Source organism: Trachurus trachurus (assembly GCF_905171665.1).
Source record: "Trachurus trachurus genome assembly, chromosome: 1".
Lineage (NCBI taxonomy): Eukaryota > Metazoa > Chordata > Actinopteri > Carangiformes > Carangidae > Trachurus > Trachurus trachurus.
In genome coordinates, this window is record NC_139891.1 from 38,146,417 (window position 1) to 38,173,816 (window position 27,400).

Genomic DNA, 27,400 nt, shown 5'->3' on the forward strand with positions numbered 1-27,400 from the left:
GTGTTGTTGTGTTGTTGTGTGTTGTTGTGTTGTTGTGTTGTTGTGTTTGTGTCGGTCGTGTTTGTGTGTGTTGTTGTGTGTGTTGTGTGTTGTTGTGTGTTGTTGTGTGTTGTCGTGTCGTGTTGTGTCGTGTTGTGTTGTGTGTTGTTGTGTGTTGTTGTGTGTTGTTGTGTTGTGTTGTGTGTTGTTGTGTTGTGTCGTGTCGTGTCGTGTTGTGTTGTGTTGTTGTGTGTTGTTGTGTTGTTGTGTCGTGTTGTGTCGTGTTGTGTTGTGTGTGTTGTGTGTTGTTGTGTGTTGTTGTGTGTTGTTGTGTTGTGTTGTGTGTTGTTGTGTTGTGTTGTGTTGTGTCGTGTCGTGTTGTGTGTTGTTTTGTGTTGTTGTGTTGTGTGTTGTGTTGTGTCGTGTTGTGTGTTGTTGTGTGTTGTTGTGTGTTGTTGTGTGTTGTTGTGTGTTGTTGTGTTGTTGTGTTGTGTCGTGTCGTGTTGTGTGTTGTTGTGTGTTGTTGTGTGTTGTTGTGTTGTTGTGTGTTGTTGTGTGTTGTCGTGTCGTGTTGTGTGTTGTCGTGTCGTGTTGTGTTGTGTGTTTTTGTGTGTTGTTGTGTGTTGTCGTGTCGTGTTGTGTGTTGTTGTGTTGTTGTGTGTTGTTGTGTTGTTGTGTGTTGTTGTGTGTTGTCGTGTTGTGTGTTGTTGTGTGTTGTCGTGTCGTGTTGTGTTGTGTCGTGTCGTGTCGTGTCGTGTTGTGTGTTTGTTGTGTGTTGTTGTGTGTTGTTGTGTGTTGTTGTGTGTTGTTGTGTGTTGTTGTGTTGTTGTGTGTTGTTGTGTGTTGTTGTGTTGTTGTGTGTTGTTGTGTGTTGTCGTGTTGTGTGTTGTTGTGTGTTGTCGTGTCGTGTTGTGTTGTGTCGTGTCGTGTCGTGTTGTGTGTTGTTGTGTGTTGTTGTGTGTTGTTGTGTGTTGTTGTGTGTTGTTGTGTTGTTGTGTCGTGTTGTGTTGTGTGTTGTTGTGTGTTGTCGTGTCGTGTTGTGTGTTGTTGTGTGTTGTGTTGTGTGTTGTTGTGTTGTTGTGTGTTGTTGTGTTGTTGTGTGTTGTTGTGTTGTTGTGTGTTGTTGTGTGTTGTGGTGTTGTGTTGTGTGTTGTTGTGTTGTTGGTGTGTTGTGTTGTGTGGTGTTGTGTCGTGTTGTGTGTTGTTGTGTGTTGTTGTGTGTTGTTGTGTGTTGTCGTGTCGTGTTGTGTGTTGTTGTGTTGTGTTGTGTCGTGTTGTGTGTTGTTGTGTGTTGTTGTGTTGTGTCGTGTCGTGTCGTGTTGTGTGTTGTTGTGTGTTGTTGTGTGTTGTTGTGTGTTGTTGTGTGTTGTTGTGTGTTGTCGTGTCGTGTTGTGTGTTGTTGTGTGTTGTTGTGTGTTGTTGTGTGTTGTTGTGTGTTGTTGTGTGTTGTTGTGTGTTGTTGTGTGTTGTTGTGTTGTGTTGTGTTGTGTTGTGTGTTGTTGTGTGTTGTTGTGTGTTGTTTGTGTGTTGTTGTGTTGTGTTGTGTGTTGTTGTGTGTTGTTGTGTGTTGTTGTGTTGTGTTGTGTCGTGTCGTGTCGTGTCGTGTCGTGTTGTGTTGTGTGTTGTTGTGTGTTGTTGTGTTGTGTCGTGTTGTGTCGTGTTGTGTTGTGTTGTGTGTTGTTGTGTGTTGTGTCGTGTTGTGTGTTGTTGTGTTGTGGTGTTGTGTCGTGTTGTGTGTTGTTGTGTTGTGTCGTGTCGTGTTGTGTCCGTGTCGTGTCGTGTCGTGTTGTGTGTTGTTGTGTCGTGTCGTGTCGTGTCGTGTTGTGTTGTGTCGTGTCGTGTCGTGTCGTGTCGTGTCGTGTTGTGTGTTGTTGTGTTGTGTCGTGTCGTGTCGTGTCGTGTTGTGTGTGTTGTGTGTTGGTTGTGTCGTGTCGTGTCGTGTTGTGTCGTGTTGTGTCGTGTCGTGTCGTGTCGTGTTGTGTGTTGTTGTGTCGTGTCGTGTCGTGTCGTGTCGTGTTGTGTTGTGTTGTGTGTTGTTGTGTGTTGTTGTGTCGTGTCGTGTCGTGTCGTGTCGTGTTGTGTCGTGTTGTGTGTTGTTGTGTTGTGTCGTGTTGTGTCGTGTTGTGTCGTGTTGTGTGTTGTTGTGTTGTGTCGTGTCGTGTCGTGTCGTGTCGTGTCGTGTCGTGTTGTGTGTTGTTGTGTGTTGTTGTGTTGTGTTGTGTCGTGTTGTGTGTTGTTGTGTCGTGTCGTGTCGTGTTGTGTCGTGTCGTGTCGTGTTGTGTCGTGTCGTGTCGTGTTGTGTGTTGTTGTGTCGTGTCGTGTTGTGTTGTGTTGTGTGTTGTTGTGTCGTGTCGTGTCGTGTCGTGTCGTGTCGTGTCGTGTCGTGTCGTGTCGTGTCGTGTCGTGTCGTGTCGTGTTGTGTGTTGTTGTGTGTTGTTGTGTCGTGTCGTGTCGTGTCGTGTCGTGTCGTGTTGTGTGTTGTTGTGTGTTGTTGTGTCGTGTCGTGTCGTGTCGTGTCGTGTCGTGTCGTGTCGTGTCGTGTCGTGTGTTGTTGTGTGTTGTTGTGTCGTGTCGTGTCGTGTTGTGTGTTGTTGTGTGTTGTTGTGTCGTGTCGTGTCGTGTCGTGTCGTGTGTTGTTGTGTCGTGTTGTGTCGTGTTGTGTCGTGTTGTGTTGTGTTGTGTTGTGTTGTGTTGTGTTGTGTGTTGTTGTGTGTTGTTGTGTGTGTTGTGTTGTTGTGTTGTGTTGTGTTGTGTGGTTGTTTGTGGTTGTGTTGTGTTGTGTTGTGTTGTGTGGTGTTGTGTTGTGTTGTGTGTGGTGTGTTGTGTTGTGTCGTGTCGTGTTGTGTTGTGTCGTGTTGTGTGTTGTTGTGTGTTGTTGTGTGTTGTTGTGTGTTGTTGTGTTGTGTGTGTGTGTGTTGTCGTGTCGTGTCGTGTCGTGTCGTGTTGTGTGTTGTTGTGTTGTGTCGTGTCGTGTCGTGTCGTGTCGTGTTGTGTGTTGTTGTGTGTTGTCGTGTCGTGTTGTGTGTTGTTGTGTGTTGTTGTGTGTTGTGTCGTGTCGTGTTGTGTGTTGTTGTGTGTTGTTGTGTCGTGTTGTGTGTTGTTGTGTGTTGTTGTGTTGTGTCGTGTCGTGTCGTGTTGTGTTCCGTGTTTGTTGGTGTTGTGTTGTGTGTTGTTGTGTGTTGTTGTGTTGTGTCGTGTTGTGTTGTGTTGTGTCGTGTCGTGTCGTGTCGTGTCGTGTGTTGTTGTGTGTTGTTGTGTGTTGTTGTGTGTTGTTGTGTTGTGTCGTGTTGTGTTGTGTTGTGTCGTGTCGTGTTGTGTGTTGTTGTGTGTTGTTGTGTGTTGTTGTGTGTTGTTGTGTCGTGTGTGTGTGTGTTGTGTGTTGTTGTGTGTTGTGTTGTGTCGTGTCGTGTCGTGTCGTGTCGTGTGTTGTTGTGTGTTGTTGTGTGTTGTTGTGTGTTGTTGTGTCGTGTCGTGTCGTGTCGTGTCGTGTGTTGTTGTGTGTTGTTGTGTGTTGTTGTGTCGTGTCGTGTTGTGTGTTGTTGTGTGTTGTTGTGTGTTGTTGTGTGTTGTTGTGTCGTGTGTGTGTGTGTTGTGTGTTGTTGTGTGTTGTGTTGTGTCGTGTCGTGTCGTGTCGTGTTGTGTCGTGTCGTGTCGTGTTGTGTCGTGTCGTGTCGTGTCGTGTTGTGTGTTGTTGTGTGTTGTTGTGTGTTGTTGTGTTGTGTGTTGTTGTTGTTGTTGTGTGTTGTGTTGTGTCGTGTCGTGTCGTGTGTTGTTGTGTGTTGTTGTGTGTTGTTGTGTGTTGTTGTGTTGTGTCGTGTCGTGTCGTGTTGTGTGTTGTGTGTTGTTGTGTGTTGTTGTGTGTTGTTGTGTGTTGTTGTGTCGTGTCGTGTTGTGTGTTGTTGTGTGTTGTGTTGTGTCGTGTCGTGTCGTGTCGTGTCGTGTCGTGTGTTGTTGTGTGTTGTTGTGTGTTGTGTTGTGTCGTGTCGTGTTGTGTGTTGTGTGTTGTTGTGTCGTGTCGTGTTGTGTGTTGTTGTGTGTTGTGTGTTGTGTCGTGTCGTGTCGTGTTGTGTGTTGTGTGTTGTTGTGTGTTGTTGTGTGTTGTTGTGTGTTGTTGTGTCGTGTCGTGTTGTGTGTTGTTGTGTGTTGTGTTGTGTCGTGTCGTGTCGTGTCGTGTGTTGTTGTGTGTTGTTGTGTGTTGTTGTGTTGTGTCGTGTCGTGTCGTGTTGTGTGTTGTGTGTTGTTGTGTGTTGTTGTGTGTTGTTGTGTGTTGTTGTGTCGTGTCGTGTTGTGTGTTGTTGTGTGTTGTGTTGTGTCGTGTCGTGTCGTGTCGTGTCGTGTCGTGTGTTGTTGTGTGTTGTTGTGTGTTGTTGTGTGTTGTTGTGTGTTGTTGTGTGTTGTTGTGTCGTGTCGTGTTGTGTGTTGTTGTGTGTTGTTGTGTGTTGTTGTGTGTTGTTGTGTCGTGTCGTGTTGTGTGTTGTTGTGTGTTGTTGTGTGTTGTTGTGTGTTGTTGTGTGTTGTTGTGTGTTGTCGTGTGTGTGTGTGTTGTGTTGTGTCGTGTCGTGTCGTGTTGTGTGTTGTTGTGTGTTGTTGTGTGTTGTTGTGTGTTGTTGTGTGTTGTTGTGTCGTGTCGTGTCGTGTCGTGTTGTGTGTTGTTGTGTGTTGTTGTGTGTTGTTGTGTGTTGTTGTGTGTTGTTGTGTGTTGTTGTGTGTTGTTGTGTGTTGTTGTGTGTTGTTGTGTCGTGTCGTGTCGTGTCGTGTCGTGTGTTGTTGTGTGTTGTTGTGTGTTGTTGTGTGTTGTTGTGTCGTGTCGTGTCGTGTCGTGTTGTGTGTTGTTGTGTGTTGTTGTGTGTTGTCGTGTGTGTGTGTGTTGTGTTGTGTCGTGTCGTGTCGTGTTGTGTGTTGTTGTGTGTTGTTGTGTGTTGTTGTGTGTTGTTGTGTGTTGTTGTGTGTTGTTGTGTGTTGTGTCGTGTTGTGTTGTGTTGTGTGTTGTTGTGTGTTGTTGTGTGTTGTTGTGTGTTGTTGTGTGTTGTTGTGTGTTGTGTTGTGTGTTGTTGTGTTGTGTCGTGTCGTGTTGTGTGTTGTTGTGTGTTGTGTCGTGTTGTGTTGTGTTGTGTGTTGTTGTGTGTTGTTGTGTGTTGTTGTGTGTTGTTGTGTTGTGTTGTGTGTTGTTGTGTGTTGTTGTGTGTTGTTGTGTTGTGTTGTGTCGTGTCGTGTCGTGTCGTGTTGTGTTGTGTGTTGTTGTGTGTTGTTGTGTTGTGTCGTGTTGTGTCGTGTTGTGTCGTGTTGTGTGTTGTTGTGTGTTGTGTCGTGTTGTGTGTTGTTGTGTTGTGTCGTGTTGTGTCGTGTTGTGTGTTGTTGTGTTGTGTCGTGTCGTGTTGTGTCGTGTCGTGTCGTGTCGTGTTGTGTGTTGTTGTGTCGTGTCGTGTCGTGTCGTGTTGTGTTGTGTCGTGTCGTGTCGTGTCGTGTCGTGTCGTGTCGTGTTGTGTGTTGTTGTGTTGTGTCGTGTCGTGTCGTGTCGTGTTGTGTGTTGTTGTGTGTTGTTGTGTCGTGTCGTGTCGTGTTGTGTCGTGTTGTGTCGTGTCGTGTCGTGTCGTGTTGTGTGTTGTTGTGTCGTGTCGTGTCGTGTCGTGTGTTGTTGTGTTGTTGTGTCGTGTTGTGTCGTGTTGTGTGTTGTTGTGTCGTGTCGTGTCGTGTCGTGTTGTGTCGTGTTGTGTGTTGTTGTGTTGTGTCGTGTTGTGTCGTGTTGTGTCGTGTTGTGTGTTGTTGTGTTGTGTCGTGTCGTGTCGTGTCGTGTCGTGTCGTGTTGTGTGTTGTTGTGTGTTGTTGTGTCGTGTCGTGTTGTGTCGTGTTGTGTGTTGTTGTGTCGTGTCGTGTCGTGTTGTGTCGTGTCGTGTCGTGTCGTGTCGTGTCGTGTTGTGTCGTGTCGTGTCGTGTTGTGTGTTGTTGTGTCGTGTCGTGTTGTGTTGTGTTGTGTGTTGTTGTGTCGTGTCGTGTTGTGTCGTGTCGTGTCGTGTCGTGTCGTGTCGTGTCGTGTTGTTGTGTTGTGTCGTGTCGTGTCGTGTCGTGTTGTGTGTTGTTGTGTGTTGTTGTGTCGTGTCGTGTCGTGTCGTGTCGTGTCGTGTCGTGTTGTGTGTTGTTGTGTGTTGTTGTGTCGTGTCGTGTCGTGTCGTGTCGTGTCGTGTCGTGTCGTGTCGTGTCGTGTGTTGTTGTGTGTTGTTGTGTCGTGTCGTGTCGTGTTGTGTGTTGTTGTGTGTTGTTGTGTTGTGTCGTGTCGTGTCGTGTCGTGTCGTGTGTTGTTGTGTCGTGTTGTGTCGTGTTGTGTCGTGTTGTGTTGTGTTGTGTTGTGTTGTGTTGTGTTGTGTGTTGTTGTGTGTTGTTGTGTGTTGTTGTGTGTTGTTGTGTTGTGTGTTGTTGTGTTGTGTTGTGTTGTGTTGTGTGTTGTTGTGTGTTGTTGTGTTGTGTTGTGTGTTGTTGTGTGTTGTTGTGTCGTGTCGTGTCGTGTTGTGTTGTGTCGTGTTGTGTGTTGTTGTGTGTTGTTGTGTGTTGTTGTGTGTTGTTGTGTTGTGTGTGTGTGTGTTGTCGTGTCGTGTCGTGTCGTGTCGTGTTGTGTGTTGTTGTGTGTTGTTGTGTTGTGTCGTGTCGTGTCGTGTCGTGTTGTGTGTTGTTGTGTGTTGTCGTGTCGTGTTGTGTGTTGTTGTGTGTTGTTGTGTGTTGTGTCGTGTCGTGTTGTGTGTTGTTGTGTGTTGTTGTGTGTTGTTGTGTGTTGTTGTGTTGTGTCGTGTCGTGTCGTGTTGTGTCGTGTTGTTGTGTGTTGTTGTGTGTTGTTGTGTGTTGTTGTGTTGTGTCGTGTCATGTCGTGTCGTGTCGTGTCGTGTCGTGTGTTGTTGTGTGTTGTTGTGTGTTGTTGTGTGTTGTTGTGTTGTGTCGTGTCGTGTTGTGTTGTGTTGTGTCGTGTCGTGTTGTGTGTTGTTGTGTGTTGTTGTGTGTTGTTGTGTGTTGTTGTGTCGTGTGTGTGTGTGTTGTGTGTTGTTGTGTGTTGTGTTGTGTCGTGTCGTGTCGTGTCGTGTCGTGTCGTGTGTTGTTGTGTGTTGTTGTGTGTTGTTGTGTGTTGTTGTGTCGTGTCGTGTCGTGTCGTGTCGTGTGTTGTTGTGTGTTGTTGTGTGTTGTTGTGTCGTGTCGTGTTGTGTGTTGTTGTGTGTTGTTGTGTGTTGTTGTGTGTTGTTGTGTCGTGTGTGTGTGTGTTGTGTGTTGTTGTGTGTTGTGTTGTGTCGTGTCGTGTCGTGTCGTGTTGTGTCGTGTCGTGTCGTGTTGTGTCGTGTCGTGTCGTGTCGTGTTGTGTGTTGTTGTGTGTTGTTGTGTGTTGTTGTGTTGTGTGTTGTTGTTGTTGTTGTGTGTTGTGTTGTGTCGTGTCGTGTGTTGTTGTGTGTTGTTGTGTGTTGTTGTGTGTTGTTGTGTTGTGTCGTGTCGTGTCGTGTTGTGTGTTGTGTGTTGTTGTGTGTTGTTGTGTGTTGTTGTGTGTTGTTGTGTCGTGTCGTGTTGTGTGTTGTTGTGTGTTGTGTTGTGTCGTGTCGTGTCGTGTCGTGTCGTGTCGTGTGTTGTTGTGTGTTGTTGTGTGTTGTGTTGTGTCGTGTCGTGTTGTGTGTTGTGTGTTGTTGTGTTGTGTCGTGTTGTGTGTTGTTGTGTGTTGTGTGTTGTGTCGTGTCGTGTCGTGTTGTGTGTTGTGTGTTGTTGTGTGTTGTTGTGTGTTGTTGTGTGTTGTTGTGTCGTGTCGTGTTGTGTGTTGTTGTGTGTTGTGTTGTGTCGTGTCGTGTCGTGTCGTGTGTTGTTGTGTGTTGTTGTGTGTTGTTGTGTTGTGTCGTGTCGTGTCGTGTTGTGTGTTGTGTGTTGTTGTGTGTTGTTGTGTGTTGTTGTGTGTTGTTGTGTCGTGTCGTGTTGTGTGTTGTTGTGTGTTGTGTTGTGTCGTGTCGTGTCGTGTCGTGTCGTGTCGTGTGTTGTTGTGTGTTGTTGTGTGTTGTTGTGTGTTGTTGTGTGTTGTTGTGTGTTGTTGTGTCGTGTCGTGTTGTGTGTTGTTGTGTGTTGTTGTGTGTTGTTGTGTGTTGTTGTGTCGTGTCGTGTTGTGTGTTGTTGTGTGTTGTTGTGTGTTGTTGTGTGTTGTTGTGTGTTGTTGTGTGTTGTTGTGTGTTGTCGTGTGTGTGTGTGTTGTGTTGTGTCGTGTCGTGTCGTGTTGTGTGTTGTTGTGTGTTGTTGTGTGTTGTTGTGTGTTGTTGTGTGTTGTTGTGTCGTGTCGTGTCGTGTCGTGTTGTGTGTTGTTGTGTGTTGTTGTGTGTTGTTGTGTGTTGTTGTGTGTTGTTGTGTGTTGTTGTGTGTTGTTGTGTGTTGTTGTGTGTTGTTGTGTCGTGTCGTGTCGTGTCGTGTCGTGTGTTGTTGTGTGTTGTTGTGTGTTGTTGTGTGTTGTTGTGTCGTGTCGTGTCGTGTCGTGTTGTGTGTTGTTGTGTGTTGTTGTGTGTTGTCGTGTGTGTGTGTGTTGTGTTGTGTCGTGTCGTGTCGTGTTGTGTGTTGTTGTGTGTTGTTGTGTGTTGTTGTGTGTTGTTGTGTGTTGTTGTGTGTTGTGTCGTGTTGTGTTGTGTTGTGTGTTGTTGTGTGTTGTTGTGTGTTGTTGTGTGTTGTTGTGTGTTGTTGTGTGTTGTGTTGTTGTGTGTTGTGTCGTGTTGTGTGTTGTTGTGTGTTGTTGTGTGTTGTGTTGTTGTGTTGTGTCGTGTCGTGTTGTGTGTTGTTGTGTGTTGTTGTGTGTTGTTGTGTGTTGTGTTGTGTGTTGTTGTGTTGTGTCGTGTCGTGTCGTGTCGTGTCGTGTTGTGTGTTGTTGTGTGTTGTTGTGTGTTGTTGTGTTGTGTGTTGTTGTGTGTTGTGTCGTGTTGTGTTGTGTCGTGTCGTGTTGTGTGTTGTTGTGTGTTGTTGTGTGTTGTTGTGTGTTGTTGTGTCGTGTCGTGTCGTGTCGTGTTGTGTGTTGTTGTGTGTTGTGTCGTATCGTGTCGTGTTGTGTTGTCGTGTCGTGTCGTGTCGTGTCGTGTCGTGTCGTGTTGTGTGTTGTTGTGTGTTGTGTCGTGTCGTGTCGTGTCGTGTCGTGTCGTGTCGTGTTGTGTGTTGTTGTGTGTTGTTGTGTGTTGTTGTGTTGTGTGTTGTTGTGTTGTGTGTTGTTGTGTGTTGTTGTGTTGTGTGTTGTCGTGTCGTGTTGTGTGTTGTTGTGTGTTGTTGTGTGTTGTTGTGTTGTGTGTTGTTGTGTGTTGTGTCGTGTCGTGTCGTGTCGTGTTGTGTGTTGTTGTGTGTTGTTGTGTGTTGTTGTGTTGTGTCGTGTCGTGTCGTGTCGTGTTGTGTGTTGTTGTGTGTTGTTGTGTGTTGTTGTGTGTTGTTGTGTTGTGTGTTGTTGTGTGTTGTTGTGTGTTGTGTTGTGTCGTGTCGTGTCGTGTTGTGTGTTGTGTCGTGTCGTGTCGTGTCGTGTCGTGTCGTGTGTTGTTGTGTGTTGTTGTGTGTTGTGTCGTGTCGTGTCGTGTCGTGTCGTGTTGTGTGTTGTTGTGTGTTGTGTCGTGTCGTGTCGTGTCGTGTCGTGTCGTGTTGTGTGTTGTGTGTGTTGTTGTGTGTTGTTGTGTGTTGTTGTGTTGTTGTGTGTTGTTGTGTGTTGTTGTGTGTTGTTGTGTCGTGTCGTGTCGTGTCGTGTTGTGTGTTGTTGTGTGTTGTTGTGTGTTGTCGTGTGTGTGTGTGTTGTGTTGTGTCGTGTCGTGTCGTGTCGTGTTGTGTGTTGTTGTGTGTTGTTGTGTGTTGTGTCGTGTCGTGTCGTGTCGTGTCGTGTCGTGTTGTGTGTTGTTGTGTGTTGTTGTGTGTTGTTGTGTTGTGTGTTGTTGTGTGTTGTTGTGTGTTGTGTTGTGTCGTGTCGTGTCGTGTCGTGTCGTGTCGTGTTGTGTGTTGTTGTGTGTTGTTGTGTTGTTGTGTGTTGATTTTTTTCATGACTTTGTTAGCCCAATTAGTTGGACAGAAAGCTATGCCATAATCAGCAATATTTTATTTAACTATTTATTTTTCAAAAAGTAAGCCTGTACGTAACGAAAGTGTGCCATGTTGCATGAAGTTAAAACAAAAAAAAAAAAAAATGCAACACTTTTACTTGACGTGCAACAGCAGCGCGGACACATTGACTGCATGCATCGCTGGTCTGCTCGTGCAGCAGCAGCTGAGCAACATGGAGTTCGAGAATATAAAGAAAAAAATAAAGTCAGGAGAATTAAGTTTGAGCACGTTTGATGGAAAGTCGGAGGTGTGGAGGATGCAGCAGCTGCTGGCAGAGATGTGCTGCATGACTGAGGACCCTGGACAGTGCCGCTGCCGAATTAAAACAGTCCACAAATTTAAAAAAAAAAACGTCTGGTTTAAATCAGGCTCGGGCTCATAAATACAGTTAATGTGTCGGGCCGGTCTCGGACACAACATGCACGGGCTCAGTATAGGGCCGGGCTTGATTTTTTGGGCCCGATCTAACCCACCCACATCTGATGTGATGGCTTCAGACCAGTCAGTCTTTATCTGAGTCAAACGCTTTGACTTTAGATCAGATTCAGATCATCTCTGTGAACAAAATGAAGACTGGTCTAACACTACAGAGCAGTCTAACATGTGTTTGTGACAGCGCCCCCTGAAGGTTGAAGTGAAGTGAAGAGATATTATTGATGAGAACTGAGTAAAATGAGCTGAAAGTGAAGAGTCAATGGGTAGGTTTTACATGGACAGTTTCATCGGTTTCAGAAAGGTTTGGGAGACCAAACCAATTGAAAATACTTTATGTAAACCAGTGGCGGCTGGTGACTGAAAAAATTGGGGAGGACAGAACACCAGTCCACGGCGTCATGTTATTTTATACTAGTTGACTACTTATCCCTACTTTCTTATATTCAATGAAAATTAAACAGTCAAACAATGTCTTACAAGATTTCTTATAAACAAGATCATTTTTATTCAATCTTACTGTTTTCAGATTAATACAGGCCTAATGAAAAAGACAGAGCCTTTATCATGGAGGATGTGGGATGTAAAAAGAAAAAAAAAAAAGCAGGCCAGTGTTCAACACCTGTAAATGTCACAGTGGGGATTTTACACCCTCTGATTCAAAAAGGAAAAACAAAAACCATTAAAATCTGTAATTAATAACAAAGCAAAGTGTTCCACTCAAAGTACATACATATTTGGCTTTTACCTGAGCTGACATAACGTTATGGCGGAGAAAAAAAAAAAAAAAGTCCGGTCGTGTCTTTGTTTACCCTCCAGCTGCCCAGGTCACGTATCTGAAAACTATGAACAATCCCTCTGTCTTCTCTCTGATACCTCCTACCAGTTTATCCAGAAATCTGCTGATATTTCCTTTCAAATCGATGCCAATATTGCTGAAAACTTCTTGTGCTAGGAGCAGCATGAGCAGCACGGCTGCGAGTGAAAGTTTGGCGCACATAGCAACAGTAACCAAGGGGGGTTGGGGAACTGTCATTGGACCAACCTGATGTCAATCTTGTGTTCTGGTTGCCGATTGGTAAGGGAGGACGTCCTCCCTTAGCGCGTCGTTTTACGTGTCTTAGCCAATCATAGATCAGCATGAAAAAATCCTAAATGCATTGAGAGAATGGAAGAAGATCCCGCCCCGAGGCGTCTAGAGGAGAACAGAAGCCCTCCGTCCTCCCCTAAGCCCCCACCTTCCTGCTCCCTGCTCCTCACACAGACTACTCTGTCTCCTCCGCCTGAAGGCGGCGCTGTTGAGCTGTTTTAACTGGATTTAGTGGATTTTCTTCCATAAAAGAGATTTTAAAATATATTATAAATGATTTGGTAATGGTTTATTTCAACCATTTACTCTTTATTAAAAATATGTTGATCTTCCTTTTGCCTCTCAAAAATAGAGGAGGACCAACCTCCTCTGACTCTATGGACCAGCCTCCACTGACCTCAAACCGTTTCAATTACCCCAAACCGGTTGAAATTCCAACCAGATTGAAGGGGGTGAGTTAAACCTTTTCTAAAGAGATCTGTCTGTCATGTATACACTTGAAACGGGTTGATCCCTGGATGCGTTCGTTCAGGACTTGACGTATACGCACGCACGCTTGAGCACGTACGAGCCGTGCCTGCCGAGCTGTCACTCAAGTGAAAATGTCCGTGTAATATGGGAAAATGTCGAGCAAGAAATTTCATAACGGACTGGCGGGTCATGCGGAAGTTCTGTTTCCACTTGGTGTCCGAAAATTCATGCAGGGAGAGGAGGAGGAGGAGGAGGAGGAAGCGGTACGCCGCCGCTGTTGTGCCGAAAAGAGACTGTCTGCCCGGGCAGTTGTTTTTCTGCAGGTAGTCTCTTTTCGGTACAACACCGGCAACATATTGCATACGCACTCATAGGCGGCCTTACCTATGTTTCAACCGTTTCAATTGAAACGGGCCCCGGCAGCCTGGGGGGCCCCCCCAGCCCGCAAAAAAAAAAAAATGAAACGGGCTCCGGCAGCCGAGTAGAGTACAGCTGCAGTACGGAGGCTGTAGCCTACACAGCTGTGGCAGCCTGGGGCCCCCGACTGCCCACAAAAATGTAGCCTAATCATAAACAATAATTCGTTACCTAGGTAACGCGGCAGCATACACAGTGTCAGTAGCCTATCCCCCAACTGCCCGCCCAAAATTAAAAGAGAGAAATAAAGAAGAAATTAAACAATTCATCACCAAGGCAATGCTGCGCATCCATTAAAATGAAGCGCTCATATCCGAGTGGTGCTGAAAAAAGAAAAACAGCAGAAAACAAAAGGAAAGCTGTGAGTAGTCTACCAAAAGTGAGCTCTTTCTTTCGCCCTGCACCTGCAACGACAGCGCCGGTAGAGGCTGCCGAACCCGGGCCATCTCGTGATGCCAGCCAAACAACCGGAACCGAGGCTACGAAAAGCACGAACGAAGGTGAAAATATTGACCTTTCTACTGCCCCATCTGATAATGATGATGACCAATTAGGATCCTTTGAAGAACATGAACATGATAGTCACACATCTGGAACGGATGAGAGAGATGCCACCACCAGCACAGCAAGGGAGAAAGTCCCACTGTCATTCACAGAGACAGACCCGGCATGCTGGCCAGAGCATATGACCAGTGACCAACGGATGGACATTGTCCGAAGAGGCCCCGTTCAGATAGAGGACTTAGACTTCCCACACAGCCACACACACCGTCGTTTCACCAAGGAGAGATATTTCATGAAGATGAGAAATGGAGAAAAAATACGCAGGTCATGGCTAGTATATTCACAATCATCAGACGCAGTTTTCTGTTTCTGTTGTACTCTGTTTGGCAAGCGAAATCACAGCCTCACAGGCAGGGGTTTCAGAATGTGGGAACGTCTCACTCTCACACTCCAGGATCACGAGAAATCAAATGCCCACCGTTCCAATATGGACAGCTGGCGCGAACTGGAGATGCGCGTAAAAACGCACAGTGCCATAGACCAAACCTATCAAGAAATGCAAATGCTGGAAAGAAAACACTGGAACGACGTCATGAAAAGACTAATTGCAATTGTCTGTCACCTTGCACAGAAAAATCTTGCTTTCCGTGGCCACAATTCAAATCTGCACGAGCCAAATAATGGAAATTTTTTGGGTATTGTGGAGCTACTCGCAGAATTTGATCCGGTAATGAGCGAGCATGTCAGGCGAGCAGAGAAAAAAGAAATCGCTGACCATTATCTGGGGAAAACGATACAGAATGAATTAATAACTCTAATTGGAGACAAGACAGTGGAAGCAATCACAGCCAAAATAAAAAAATCTAATTACTTCTCTGTGATAATGGACTGCACCCCTGACGCTGCCCACACAGAGCAACTCTCTGTGACACTGCGCTCTGTCCAGTGCAACGTCGGTGTCGGGGCTACTGTTGCAGAACATTTTGTAGGTTTCTTGCCAGTGGTGGACACATCTGGCGCAGGGTTGACTGATGTGTTCTTGGGGCATATGGAAAAGTTAGGCCTGGATATGGAAAAATGCAGAGGACAGGCGTACGACAACGGGAGCAACATGCGGGGGAAAAACAGCTGGGTGCAGAAAAGGCTACTGGATATAAACAAAAAAGCACTGTTCATGCCATGCGCCAGCCACAGCTTAAATCTTGTCGTCGTAGACGCAGCAAAATCAACTGTGGAGTCTGTGAGCTTCTTTGGTGTGCTGCAACGTTTGTACAATCTTTTCAGCTCATCTCCACAAAGATGGGAAATCTTTAAGGAAAACGTCCCACAGCTGACTCTCAAGGCCATATCCAGCACGCGATGGGAGTGCCGCGTGGAAAGTGTCAAAGTGCTGCGCTACCAGCTTCCTGGTGTTGACAACGCTCTCCTCTCTCTGATCGCGCATGCCACAAAAAAAGGTGCGCGTGTGAACACACACACACACACACACACACACACACACACACCGCGCGCGCGCGCACAATTCAGCACCATGGATAGCTATCCAAACCTACTCCTTCCTTCTTTAAATAGGCCTAAATACTGTTATTTCCGACCTCAGGTGACGGTGAGACAGCATCTGCAGCCAGTGGCCTTGAACGGGAGATCATGACATGGAAATTCCTGGTGACTGTCATTATCTGGTACAACATTCTGTATGAGGTGAATCGCGTCAGCAAGCTGCTTCAGAGCCCACAAGTGGGGATTGATGTTCTACAGCGCGAGGTGGGACATGTTCTGACATTCCTGAGGGAATACAGGGAGAACGGGCTCTCATCAGCCCAGACGGATGCCAGAGACATCGCAGAAGAAATGGAGATGTCAATGGTCTTTCCCACTCCACGAGGCCGAAAACCAAAACGCCAGTTTCCATATGAGTCCCAAAATGAAGATTCATCTCTGACGATGACACCCGAAGAACGGTTCAAGAGGGATGTTTTCCTTCCACTGGTGGACTCTGCGATCATGGGCACTAGTGTGCGTTTCAAGCTGACAGAGTCATTTTACAGTCTGTTTGGGTTCATTTACGGGAGGAAAGAAATGAAGAAGGCAATGGAAGCTGGAATACTGGAGAAAAGCTGCAAGAACATGGAGGAAACACTTGGCGACGTGGATGCTGAGGAGCTCGTGCGCGAGGTTGTGGCTGCTGTCACCGCTGTGCCAGTAGAGGAAAATACTGGCCTGCAGATGTTGAGCTACATCTACACCAACAACCTGCTGGACCTGTACCCAAACCTCAGCATCGCCCTCCGACTGATGTTGACAGTCCCCGTGACTGTAGCAAGCGGAGAGAGGAGTTTCTCTCGCTTGAAACTAATTAAAACACACCTGAGATCAACGATGCTGCAGGAGCGGCTGTCAGCCCTGGCTCAAATCTCAATTGAGCACGAGGTCACAAGATCACTCGACAGAGATGACATAATCAGAGCATTCTCCGCACTGAAAAACAGAAAGGGTGGATTTCTGTAACGGGCGAGTCTGTCTGTTCTTTTCCTGCACGCTGTCCGTGGTGCTAAAATAATGCGGAGCACGTTGCGCTTATGGCTACTTTTGTTGCCAATTTTCAAGTTCCGATTATTGTTATAGGTGTTATAGTTTTGGTTTTGGATTGTGATCAAATACCTGTATTGTGATAAAATACCTGTTCGTGTCTTAAAATGCACATAAATATGAAAAATGCATTTGCATTTTGTTGAAAACCAACTTAAATCCTCGTTTTTTTCCCTGCTCATTCCTGGTTTCTTGCCCTATTAACAGTTGGTCACAATGTATCGTTTTACAGTAAGACCATGCGCATGATGAGTTTAGGCTACTGTATCATTTCAGGTTTCAATGCATCAGAGACGCATGGGCGCAAACATATCGGTAATTAAATGTTTTATAGGGCCTCATATGCAGTATTGAAACGGGCCCCCAGATGCCTAAGGCCGCCACTGTACGCACTCCTGACTCCAAACGCTCTCTCTTCTTTTCCTGCTAAAATTAGGAATATGCCACGCTTCTGTTTAAAGCAGAACTATGCAGGATTTGGGCTGTAATTATTGTGGCTCAGAGACACTGTGATGGTTGAATGACCTATTATGAGGTGAATGGGGTCTAGGCCAATGCCCCCCCCCCCCCCCCCCCCCCCCCCCCCCGCCCACTGGCTGAAAACCGCACTTGCAAGATCAGTCGTCCGTCTCGGTGTCACAAATCTCGTCAATAACCCGTTACGCAAATACCGCCATTTTTGACATCCCGCAATGCATTGTGGGTATGCACCGATGCACTCTGGGATTGAAAGCGTCCAAACAGCACCGCAGCACCGTGCTCCACGGCTCTGACAGACAGGCCACGGCCGCAATGGACACAGAAGTTAACTTTAGTAATATGACGGTTAGTCATGAATGTAAACGGAATCAAAATAAAACTAGTGAAACTAGTAAATCAACTTGGAGCACGAGCGTTTATAAGAACCAGGCGCATATTTGCAACAGGCTACTTATTTTTGCAATGACCAGCACCCATTATGCACAGAACAAGGAGGTCACTGCAGGAACACTGGAATAAAACTACTTTAACCCCCGACATATCTTTATTGACATCAGACAATAAATACGACAGCTTGTCTGTGTTACCACGACACAGGAGCTGATCAGAGTAGGGGTGTCAACGTTTACAATTTTTTTGTGTCTAACAAAGGCTTTTTATTTATTATTAATTTCAAACAATTCTTATGCTCAGCACAGAAAATCTATAATATAATCTCTGTTGTTGTTACTGTTCAAAAGAGTCAGAATAGAAGGAAGGGTCGGATTGAGAGCAGCATTCATTTACAAGTTTAATCTGCACCAATAGCCTACACCTTTTCTGAATAAATGTACGGCCACAGACTACCGGCTCTTCCCTTGGCTCAGTCATCGGACCGGGCACGACCGGACAGGTTCGGATCAAAAACATTTACTACCAGGGTTCTTTCTGAATTATAAATATTGAGGCGGCCGCCTCTGTCTGCGTTTGTACGGAGGGAGAGATCAGCTGATCCGCTGCTGTTTACTTTCTCTCTGAGCGTCTCCGCCTACAGATGTTCAGCTGAGGGAATACGCTGCTCACCTGTTGAGCTGAGTGTCAGCAGCAAGTTGATAACCAGCTTTGTACCGTGTTAACTCGGACCGGGGCTTGAGGTTTTGTTAAGATGGAATATGAACACAAAGCCGAGTCTCCTTCGCAGTACAGGCCGGAGGAGTCGGTGTTGTTGTTGTTGTTTTTTCCCCCCTCGGCCTTTATTCTGAAGGGACAGCTGGAAAGAGACCGGTAGGCTACGCGCAGATAGAGGGAGGAATTGACACGCAGTTCAGGCAACATTATCACCCCTAAAAATATATATTGGTGAGAAATGATCGAGGAGGAGGGGGGAAAAAGACGTGTAAACGACTATTGATTTTTCTAAACGGTTATGATTTGTTATCCGTGTACCTGTTTACACGTGTAGATGTTGACACTCCTAGATCAGAGCTTCTATTAGTCCAGCACAACCTGTCACGTCTCTGTGTGTCTGTGTCGCGAGCGGGAGGAGCCGCTGTTGACAGGTGAGGACGCTGTAACACATAGCCTATTACAAGGGATGTGAACTAAAATATGTACACGGGTTCATCATATTACAGCGGCTACGGCCGTGATTACGAACCACAGGTTACAGCTGTCATGTGTCGGGAGGGGGGGCGGCAACCGTACCGTGTACACGTTTAAAACGGAAAGCATTGCACAGTTTACACGTGTACATATTTTAGTACATGTTCACATCCCTTAATAGAATATTATTGTGTTACAGCGTCCTCACCTGTCAGTCAGCGGCTCCTCCCGCTCGCTCTCTCGCGTGCAGGTGCACACAGACACAGAGACACACAAACCCGGGAGCGTGACAGGTTGTGCTGGACTAATAAGGACTGTGTCGTGGTAACACAGACAAGCTGTCGTATTTATTGTCTGATGTCAATAAAGATATGTCGGGGGTTAAAGTAGTTTTATTCCAGTGTTCCTGCAGTGACCTCCTTGTTCTGTGCATAATGGGTGCTGGTCATTGCAAAAATAAGTAGCCTGTTGCAAATATGCGCCTGGTTCTTATAAACGCTCGTGCTCCAAGTTGATTTACTAGTTTCACTAGTTTTATTTTGATTCCGTTTACATTTATGACTAACCGTCATATTACTAAAGTTAACTTCTGTGTCCATTGCGGCCGTGGCCTGTCTGTCAGAGCCGCGGAGCACGGTGCTGCGGTGCTGTTTGGACGCTTTCAATCCCAGAGTGCATCGGTGCATACCCACAATGCATTGCGGGATGTCCAAGATGGCGGTATTTGCGAAACGGGTTATGGATAGAACTATCGCGAGAAACTGCCTTATGGCAGTACGAGATAAGAACGCAGATGACGTCATGCATGTCATGAATCGTGATTGGTTTGAGTTCGGAAAGTCGGAGGAAACCATGGAAACATGAAATGTTTGTACTGATGAAGTTCGGCTTGTGGCTAACACGAAGCTAATGCTAACACGGACACACACACACCATGGATCTTTTATAAGATAATGTAATACATCATGACACACACACGCCTTTGCGTTTTGGAACCTTTATTCATGTGTGTGTAGGGCTGTGTCTTTGTGTCTTTGTCTGTGTGTGGCCGTATTAGCGTTAGCTCCGTGTTAGCATTAGCTCTGTGTTAGCGTTAGCTCCGTGTTAGCATTAGCTCCGTGTTAGCAGGGCTTAGCAAACACCGTTCTCTACCTTCAGCAGTAAACACAAGCACGTGTAGGGGGTGGAGGTGGTGGAGGAGAGTTTATTTTTTGGTTTTTTTTACGACAGTGACATGTGCCTCCCAGAACTGTGGGGGAGCTCCGGAGAGGGAAAAAAAAGAGAAACCAACGAAGGAGCGAGCTATTTCCGGCCGACTTGCATAGTTCTGTTTTAATACAGAGAAATATTATATCAGCAAAGACTGCGCTCAACGAATGATGTGTTTCGGCACAGCTGTAGCACTTCCATAATCAATACTGTTGTAACCATAGTAACGCAATCACTCACGGCTGCGGGCACATTTGAAGCGTTTGTTTCGTCGGCGCATGTAAACACCCAACCAGTTTACTTTGTAACCCATGTATACGCTCAAGCTGAAATCTTAAAACAGATTGATTTTAAACCAAACCTTTCTGAAACCGATTGAAACTCTCCATGTAAATGTACCCATTGTCAGTGAGAAAGAAGAACAACTGGAAACATGAGACAACAACTATTTCAAACGTCCTTCATTCATGACATCAAAGTCAATGATTCAATTTCTGAGTGAAGATCAATCAGGTTCAGTTGTGGATCAAATATCTAAGATCTACAACAGTAACAGTCAGTGAACTGACCTCAGAGTCTCCAGTCTACAGTCTGGACTCTCCAGAAAACCACTCAGACCCTTCACTCCTGAATCCTGCAGCTTGTTCCTGCCCAGGTCCAGGTGTCTCAGGTGGGAGGGGTTGGACTTCAGAGCTGAGACCAGAGAAGAACAGCTGATCTCTGACAACCTGCAGTCCTCCAATCTGAATAAAGAATAAAAGAAGTACAACATTAATTCACCTCTTCATGTCAAACTGATCATTGCTGCTGACCTCAGGACAGTCTGTCAATATAGAATCAATATCTGATCAGACATGTTGGACTAAACACTGACTCCAACACTTTTATTCAGGATTGAACTGGATCAAAGTTTAAAGGTCCAGTCCTGATCCAGGACTAAGGTCTTTCTTGGTCCTGGTCTCAGTAAACTAAACACACATTCAACTGAACACAAACCTGTCGACAAACCCCACCCACCCTAGAGTTTAGATTCTCAGCCTGAGCCCAGCCCTGACTCGATCCAACCGCGGGCCGGTTCGGGCCAACATTTCACTCCAATATCCGCGGGCCGGGCCGGCATGCCCAGCCTTTGATCAAGCATTTGTGTGTGTGTGTTGATTTTTTTCATGACTTTGTTAGCCCAATTAGTTGGACAGAAAGCTATGCCATAATCAGCAATATTTTATTTAACTATTTATTTTTCGAAAAGTAAGCCTGTACGTAACGAAAGTGTGCCATGTTGCATAAAGTTTAAAAAAAAAAAAAAATGCAACACTTTTACTTGACGTGCAACAGCAGCGCGGACACATTGACTGCATGCATCGCTGGTCTGCTCGTGCAGCAGCAGCTGAGCAACATGGAGTTCGAGAATATAAAGAAAAAAATAAAGTCAGGAGAATTAAGTTTGAGCACGTTTGATGGAAAGTCGGAGGTGTGGAGGATGCAGCAGCTGCTGGCAGAGATGTGCTGCATGACTGAGGACCCTGGACAGTGCCGCTGCCGAATTAAAACAGTCCACAAATTTAAAAAAAAACGTCTGGTTTAAATCAGGCTCGGGCTCATAAATACAGTTAATGTGTCGGGCCGGTCTCGGACACAACATGCACGGGCTCAGTATAGGGCCGGGCTTGATTTTTTGGGCCCGATCTAACCCACCCACATCTGATGTGATGGCTTCAGACCAGTCAGTCTTTATCTGAGTCAAACGCTTTGACTTTAGATCAGATTCAGGTCATCTCTGTGAACAAAATGAAGACTGGTCTAACACTACAGAGCTGTCTAACATGTGTTTGTGACAGCGCCCCCTGAAGGTTGAAGTGAAGTGAACAGATATTATTGATGAGGACTGAGTAAAATGAGCTGAAAGTGAAGAGTCATTGTCAGTGTGAGAGAAGAACAACTGGAAACATGAGACAACAACTATTTCAAACGTCCTTCATTCATGACATCAAAGTCAATGATTCAATTTCTGAGTGAAGATCAATCAGGTTCAGTTGTGGATCAAATATCTAAGATCTACAACAGTAACAGTCTGAACTGACCTCAGAGTCTCCAGTCTACAGTCTGGACTCTCCAGAAAACCACTCAGACCCTTCACTCCTGAATCCTGCAGCTTGTTCCTGCCCAGGTCCAGGTGTCTCAGGTGGGAGGGGTTGGACTTCAGAGCTGAGACCAGAGAAGAACAGCTGATCTCTGACAACCTGCAGTCCTCCAATCTGAATAAAGAATAAAAGAAGTACAACATTAATTCACCTCTTCATGTCAAACTGATCATTGCTGCTGACCTCAGGACAGTCTGTCAATATAGAATCAATATCTGATCAGACATGTTGGACTAAACACTGACTCCAACACTTTTATTCAGGATTGAACTGGATCAAAGTTTAAAGGTCCAGTCCTGATCCAGGACTAAGGTCTTTCTTGGTCCTGGTCTCAGTAAACTAAACACACATTCAACTGAACACAAACCTGTCGACAAACCCCACCCACCCTAGAGTTTAGATTCTCAGCCTGAGCCCAGCCCTGACTCGATCCAACCGCGGGCCGGTTCGGGCCAACATTTCACTCCAATATCCGCGGGCCGGGCCGGCATGCCCAGCCTTTGATCAAGCATTTGTGTGTGTGTGTTGATTTTTTTCATGACTTTGTTAGCCCAATTAGTTGGACAGAAAGCTATGCCATAATCAGCAATATTTTATTTAACTATTTATTTTTCGAAAAGTAAGCCTGTACGTAACGAAAGTGTGCCATGTTGCATAAAGTTTAAAAAAAAAAAAAAATGCAACACTTTTACTTGACGTGCAACAGCAGCGCGGACACATTGACTGCATGCATCGCTGGTCTGCTCGTGCAGCAGCAGCTGAGCAACATGGAGTTCGAGAATATAAAGAAAAAAATAAAGTCAGGAGAATTAAGTTTGAGCACGTTTGATGGAAAGTCGGAGGTGTGGAGGATGCAGCAGCTGCTGGCAGAGATGTGCTGCATGACTGAGGACCCTGGACAGTGCCGCTGCCGAATTAAAACAGTCCACAAATTTAAAAAAAAACGTCTGGTTTAAATCAGGCTCGGGCTCATAAATACAGTTAATGTGTCGGGCCGGTCTCGGACACAACATGCACGGGCTCAGTATAGGGCCGGGCTTGATTTTTTGGGCCCGATCTAACCCACCCACATCTGATGTGATGGCTTCAGACCAGTCAGTCTTTATCTGAGTCAAACGCTTTGACTTTAGATCAGATTCAGGTCATCTCTGTGAACAAAATGAAGACTGGTCTAACACTACAGAGCTGTCTAACATGTGTTTGTGACAGCGCCCCCTGAAGGTTGAAGTGAAGTGAACAGATATTATTGATGAGGACTGAGTAAAATGAGCTGAAAGTGAAGAGTCATTGTCAGTGTGAGAGAAGAACAACTGGAAACATGAGACAACAACTATTTCAAACGTCCTTCATTCATGACATCAAAGTCAATGATTCAATTTCTGAGTGAAGATCAATCAGGTTCAGTTGTGGATCAAATATCTAAGATCTACAACAGTAACAGTCTGAACTGACCTCAGAGTCTCCAGTCTACAGTCTGGACTCTCCAGAAAACCACTCAGACCCTTCACTCCTGAATCCTGCAGCTTGTTCCTGCCCAGGTCCAGGTGTCTCAGGTGGGAGGGGTTGGACTTCAGAGCTGAGACCAGAGAAGAACAGCTGATCTCTGACAACCTGCAGTCCTCCAATCTGAATAAAGAATAAAAGAAGTACAACATTAATTCACCTCTTCATGTCAAACTGATCATTGCTGCTGACCTCAGGACAGTCTGTCAATATAGAATCAATATCTGATCAGACATGTTGGACTAAACACTGACTCCAACACTTTTATTCAGGATTGAACTGGATCAAAGTTTAAAGGTCCAGTCCTGATCCAGGACTAAGGTCTTTCTTGGTCCTGGTCTCAGTAAACTAAACACACATTCAACTGAACACAAACCTGTCGACAAACCCCACCCACCCTAGAGTTTAGATTCTCAGCCTGAGCCCAGCCCTGACTCGATCCAACCGCGGGCCGGTTCGGGCCAACATTTCACTCCAATATCCGCGGGCCGGGCCGGCATGCCCAGCCTTTGATCAAGCATTTGTGTGTGTGTGTTGATTTTTTTCATGACTTTGTTAGCCCAATTAGTTGGACAGAAAGCTATGCCATAATCAGCAATATTTTATTTAACTATTTATTTTTCGAAAAGTAAGCCTGTACGTAACGAAAGTGTGCCATGTTGCATAAAGTTTAAAAAAAAAAAAAAATGCAACACTTTTACTTGACGTGCAACAGCAGCGCGGACACATTGACTGCATGCATCGCTGGTCTGCTCGTGCAGCAGCAGCTGAGCAACATGGAGTTCGAGAATATAAAGAAAAAAATAAAGTCAGGAGAATTAAGTTTGAGCACGTTTGATGGAAAGTCGGAGGTGTGGAGGATGCAGCAGCTGCTGGCAGAGATGTGCTGCATGACTGAGGACCCTGGACAGTGCCGCTGCCGAATTAAAACAGTCCACAAATTTAAAAAAAAACGTCTGGTTTAAATCAGGCTCGGGCTCATAAATACAGTTAATGTGTCGGGCCGGTCTCGGACACAACATGCACGGGCTCAGTATAGGGCCGGGCTTGATTTTTTGGGCCCGATCTAACCCACCCACATCTGATGTGATGGCTTCAGACCAGTCAGTCTTTATCTGAGTCAAACGCTTTGACTTTAGATCAGATTCAGGTCATCTCTGTGAACAAAATGAAGACTGGTCTAACACTACAGAGCTGTCTAACATGTGTTTGTGACAGCGCCCCCTGAAGGTTGAAGTGAAGTGAACAGATATTATTGATGAGGACTGAGTAAAATGAGCTGAAAGTGAAGAGTCATTGTCAGTGTGAGAGAAGAACAACTGGAAACATGAGACAACAACTATTTCAAACGTCCTTCATTCATGACATCAAAGTCAATGATTCAATTTCTGAGTGAAGATCAATCAGGTTCAGTTGTGGATCAAATATCTAAGATCTACAACAGTAACAGTCTGAACTGACCTCAGAGTCTCCAGTCTACAGTCTGGACTCTCCAGAAAACCACTCAGACCCTTCACTCCTGAATCCTGCAGCTTGTTCCTGCCCAGGTCCAGGTGTCTCAGGTGGGAGGGGTTGGACTTCAGAGCTGAGACCAGAGAAGAACAGCTGATCTCTGACAACCTGCAGTCCTCCAATCTGAATAAAGAATAAAAGAAGTACAACATTAATTCACCTCTTCATGTCAAACTGATCATTGCTGCTGACCTCAGGACAGTCTGTCAATATAGAATCAATATCTGATCAGACATGTTGGACTAAACACTGACTCCAACACTTTTATTCAGGATTGAACTGGATCAAAGTTTAAAGGTCCAGTCCTGATCCAGGACTAAGGTCTTTCTTGGTCCTGGTCTCAGTAAACTAAACACACATTCAACTGAACACAAACCTGTCGACAAACCCCACCCACCCTAGAGTTTAGATTCTCAGCCTGAGCCCAGCCCTGACTCGATCCAACCGCGGGCCGGTTCGGGCCAACATTTCACTCCAATATCCGCGGGCCGGGCCGGCATGCCCAGCCTTTGATCAAGCATTTGTGTGTGTGTGTTGATTTTTTTCATGACTTTGTTAGCCCAATTAGTTGGACAGAAAGCTATGCCATAATCAGCAATATTTTATTTAACTATTTATTTTTCGAAAAGTAAGCCTGTACGTAACGAAAGTGTGCCATGTTGCATAAAGTTTAAAAAAAAAAAAAAATGCAACACTTTTACTTGACGTGCAACAGCAGCGCGGACACATTGACTGCATGCATCGCTGGTCTGCTCGTGCAGCAGCAGCTGAGCAACATGGAGTTCGAGAATATAAAGAAAAAAATAAAGTCAGGAGAATTAAGTTTGAGCACGTTTGATGGAAAGTCGGAGGTGTGGAGGATGCAGCAGCTGCTGGCAGAGATGTGCTGCATGACTGAGGACCCTGGACAGTGCCGCTGCCGAATTAAAACAGTCCACAAATTTAAAAAAAAACGTCTGGTTTAAATCAGGCTCGGGCTCATAAATACAGTTAATGTGTCGGGCCGGTCTCGGACACAACATGCACGGGCTCAGTATAGGGCCGGGCTTGATTTTTTGGGCCCGATCTAACCCACCCACATCTGATGTGATGGCTTCAGACCAGTCAGTCTTTATCTGAGTCAAACGCTTTGACTTTAGATCAGATTCAGGTCATCTCTGTGAACAAAATGAAGACTGGTCTAACACTACAGAGCAGTCTAACATGTGTTTGTGACAGCGCCCCCTGAAGGTTGAAGTGAAGTGAAGAGATATTATTGATGAGAACTGAGTAAAATGAGCTGAAAGTGAAGAGTCATTGTCAGTGTGAGAGAAGAACAACTGGAAACATGAGACAACAACTATTTCAAACGTCCTTCATTCATGACATCAAAGTCAATGATTCAAGTTCTGAGTGAAGATCAATCAGGTTCAGTTGTGGATCAAAGATCTAAGATCTACAACAGTAACAGTCAGTGAACTGACCTCAGAGTCTCCAGTCTACAGTCTGGACTCTCCAGAAAACCACTCAGATCCTTCACTCCTGAATCGTGCAGCTTGTTTCCAGTCAGGTCCAGGTGTATCAGGTGGGAGGGGTTGGACTTCAGAGCTGAGACCAGAGAAGAACAGCTGATCTCTGACAAACTGCAGCTCTCCAATCTGAATAAAGAATAAAAGCAGTGAGTTGAGGACAAAGCTCCTTGTTGACAGCGTTCAGTGTCTCATCATCTGTTCAGAGCTGAAGAAGCTTCAGAAAGAACAATAATTGGAAAATGAAAGTCCAACATCTGAAGCAACAGGAAGCAGGTTAAACAGTTACATGGAGAGAAAACAGCTCATTAATATTCATGAGAAGCTGCTGCTGCTTCAACACAGACGCAGTGACTCCGCCTCTTCACCTGTCAGCTCCACCTGTGGCTCCATCCATACAAACTCATGTTGTGTAGCCACATTGATCAGAGAGGTATTCCAGAAACTCAGAGTAAGTGAATCCTGAGATGAGGAAAACTCTGGACTTTCCGTTCCAGATTGAGAGGTAACTGAAACTCTGTCTCAGTCACCATGGTAACTGACTCAGTGAACCTAACCTGCTCGCTGGCAGGTTTACTTGAAGAAACCCTGAGTCGCACATCGAATATCAGGCTACACGTCATCGCTGACGTTCTCTCAGATCTGAACTATCCTCTTCACTTTTATCACGTTGCAGGTTAATCAATCACCTTCCAGCAGCCAGAAAAAGAGACATAACTCACATTTTATTTGGCTTTCTTCCTTTCCTACAGATAGCTACAAAAGTAACAATCATAGGCATATAGGATATATTTTTTCCAATTAAGCAAATTCAAAGTCTGTGTAATTTGACGCTGCATTGGGGATAACATTAAATTACTTCTAGTTCAATCTGTAGACAGTGGCTCTGGTTCAGAAAGCAGGTTTAGCAAAAACTTGACTCTGAGTCAGTTAACATGGTAACATACTAACCCTGAGTTTCTACTCTTTATCTCTTTTTCTGAAGCCTGCAGGATGAAAGCAGCGGCTGAGGATTATCATGAATATTTGATTATTCCTCGATGAGTATTTGTTTGATCGTTCCATTTTTTCTGCGTCATCAGTTTATCTGAACAGCCCTCACATCGCTCATATGACACATCGTGGACACACACAGTTCAGAGCAAATTGTACTTTTTTCCGTCTCTCTCTCTTTTTTCACAAGGTAGGTTATCAGTCTATCAATAGGTCCTAATCAATGTAGTATGAAGAGACTCGATCCGCTTACAAATTATATTTATAGCCAGACTGATACATAGATAACATGCACAACCCTGTCACGTTATAATGGAGACAAACTTGAACATATTCAGTAAACACGTTTGGAGACAGCAGTGTAAAGACATTTAGATCTTGCTTTTAAATAGAAAATATGAAATACTGGCAGGGTTGGACATCTAAAAAAAATTAGTATTTAGCTGAGAAGATTTAATAACATTCTTTTCTGTTCAGGAGCTTTGTTACAAAATTATTTCTACCTAAAGTCATTCTGATATCAGATGTTGAATGCAGGTTAAACAACATCATAACTGTCTGCCTGTAATAAATTTATACTACACCCAAACTGTATTTTTTATAAATGTTGATTTTTACAAATACGAATATACATTTTTATAAATTTTTCCAATTTTTTTTTTCAATTAATCCTCACGTACCTATTGTCTCGGTCAACAATCAGACCTTTAAAAAAAAAGTGAACACTCTCGTTGACCTCTTACAATTTGCATATCAGGCCAACATTAGTGCTGAGGACTTATCTACATGTTTCAGAGAGTATATGCTCACCTGGACACTCCTGATGCAACGGTCAGAATAACTTTCTTTGACCACTGGGGCGCCACAGGGGACTGTTTCTCACCTTTTCTGTTCAGCTTCTACACGCAGTGATCTGTGTTTAAACGAGTAGT

General features: G+C 45.1%; 1 protein-coding gene across 1 annotated transcript in view; it reads right to left on the minus strand.

Annotated features, from left to right (window-relative positions):
• LOC310990603 (uncharacterized protein) overlaps positions 1-27,400 on the minus strand; it is a gene marked incomplete at both ends in the record, with an annotated part of 161,546 nt that overhangs the window by 129,596 nt on the left and 4,550 nt on the right. The window contains 5 exons of the mRNA XM_083978046.1: positions 19,381-19,554; positions 20,893-21,066; positions 22,405-22,578; positions 23,917-24,090; positions 25,431-25,604. Of these exons, the coding sequence (XP_083834172.1) occupies positions 19,381-19,554; positions 20,893-21,066; positions 22,405-22,578; positions 23,917-24,090; positions 25,431-25,604 (870 nt within the window). The remainder of the gene's footprint in view (positions 1-19,380; positions 19,555-20,892; positions 21,067-22,404; positions 22,579-23,916; positions 24,091-25,430; positions 25,605-27,400) is intronic.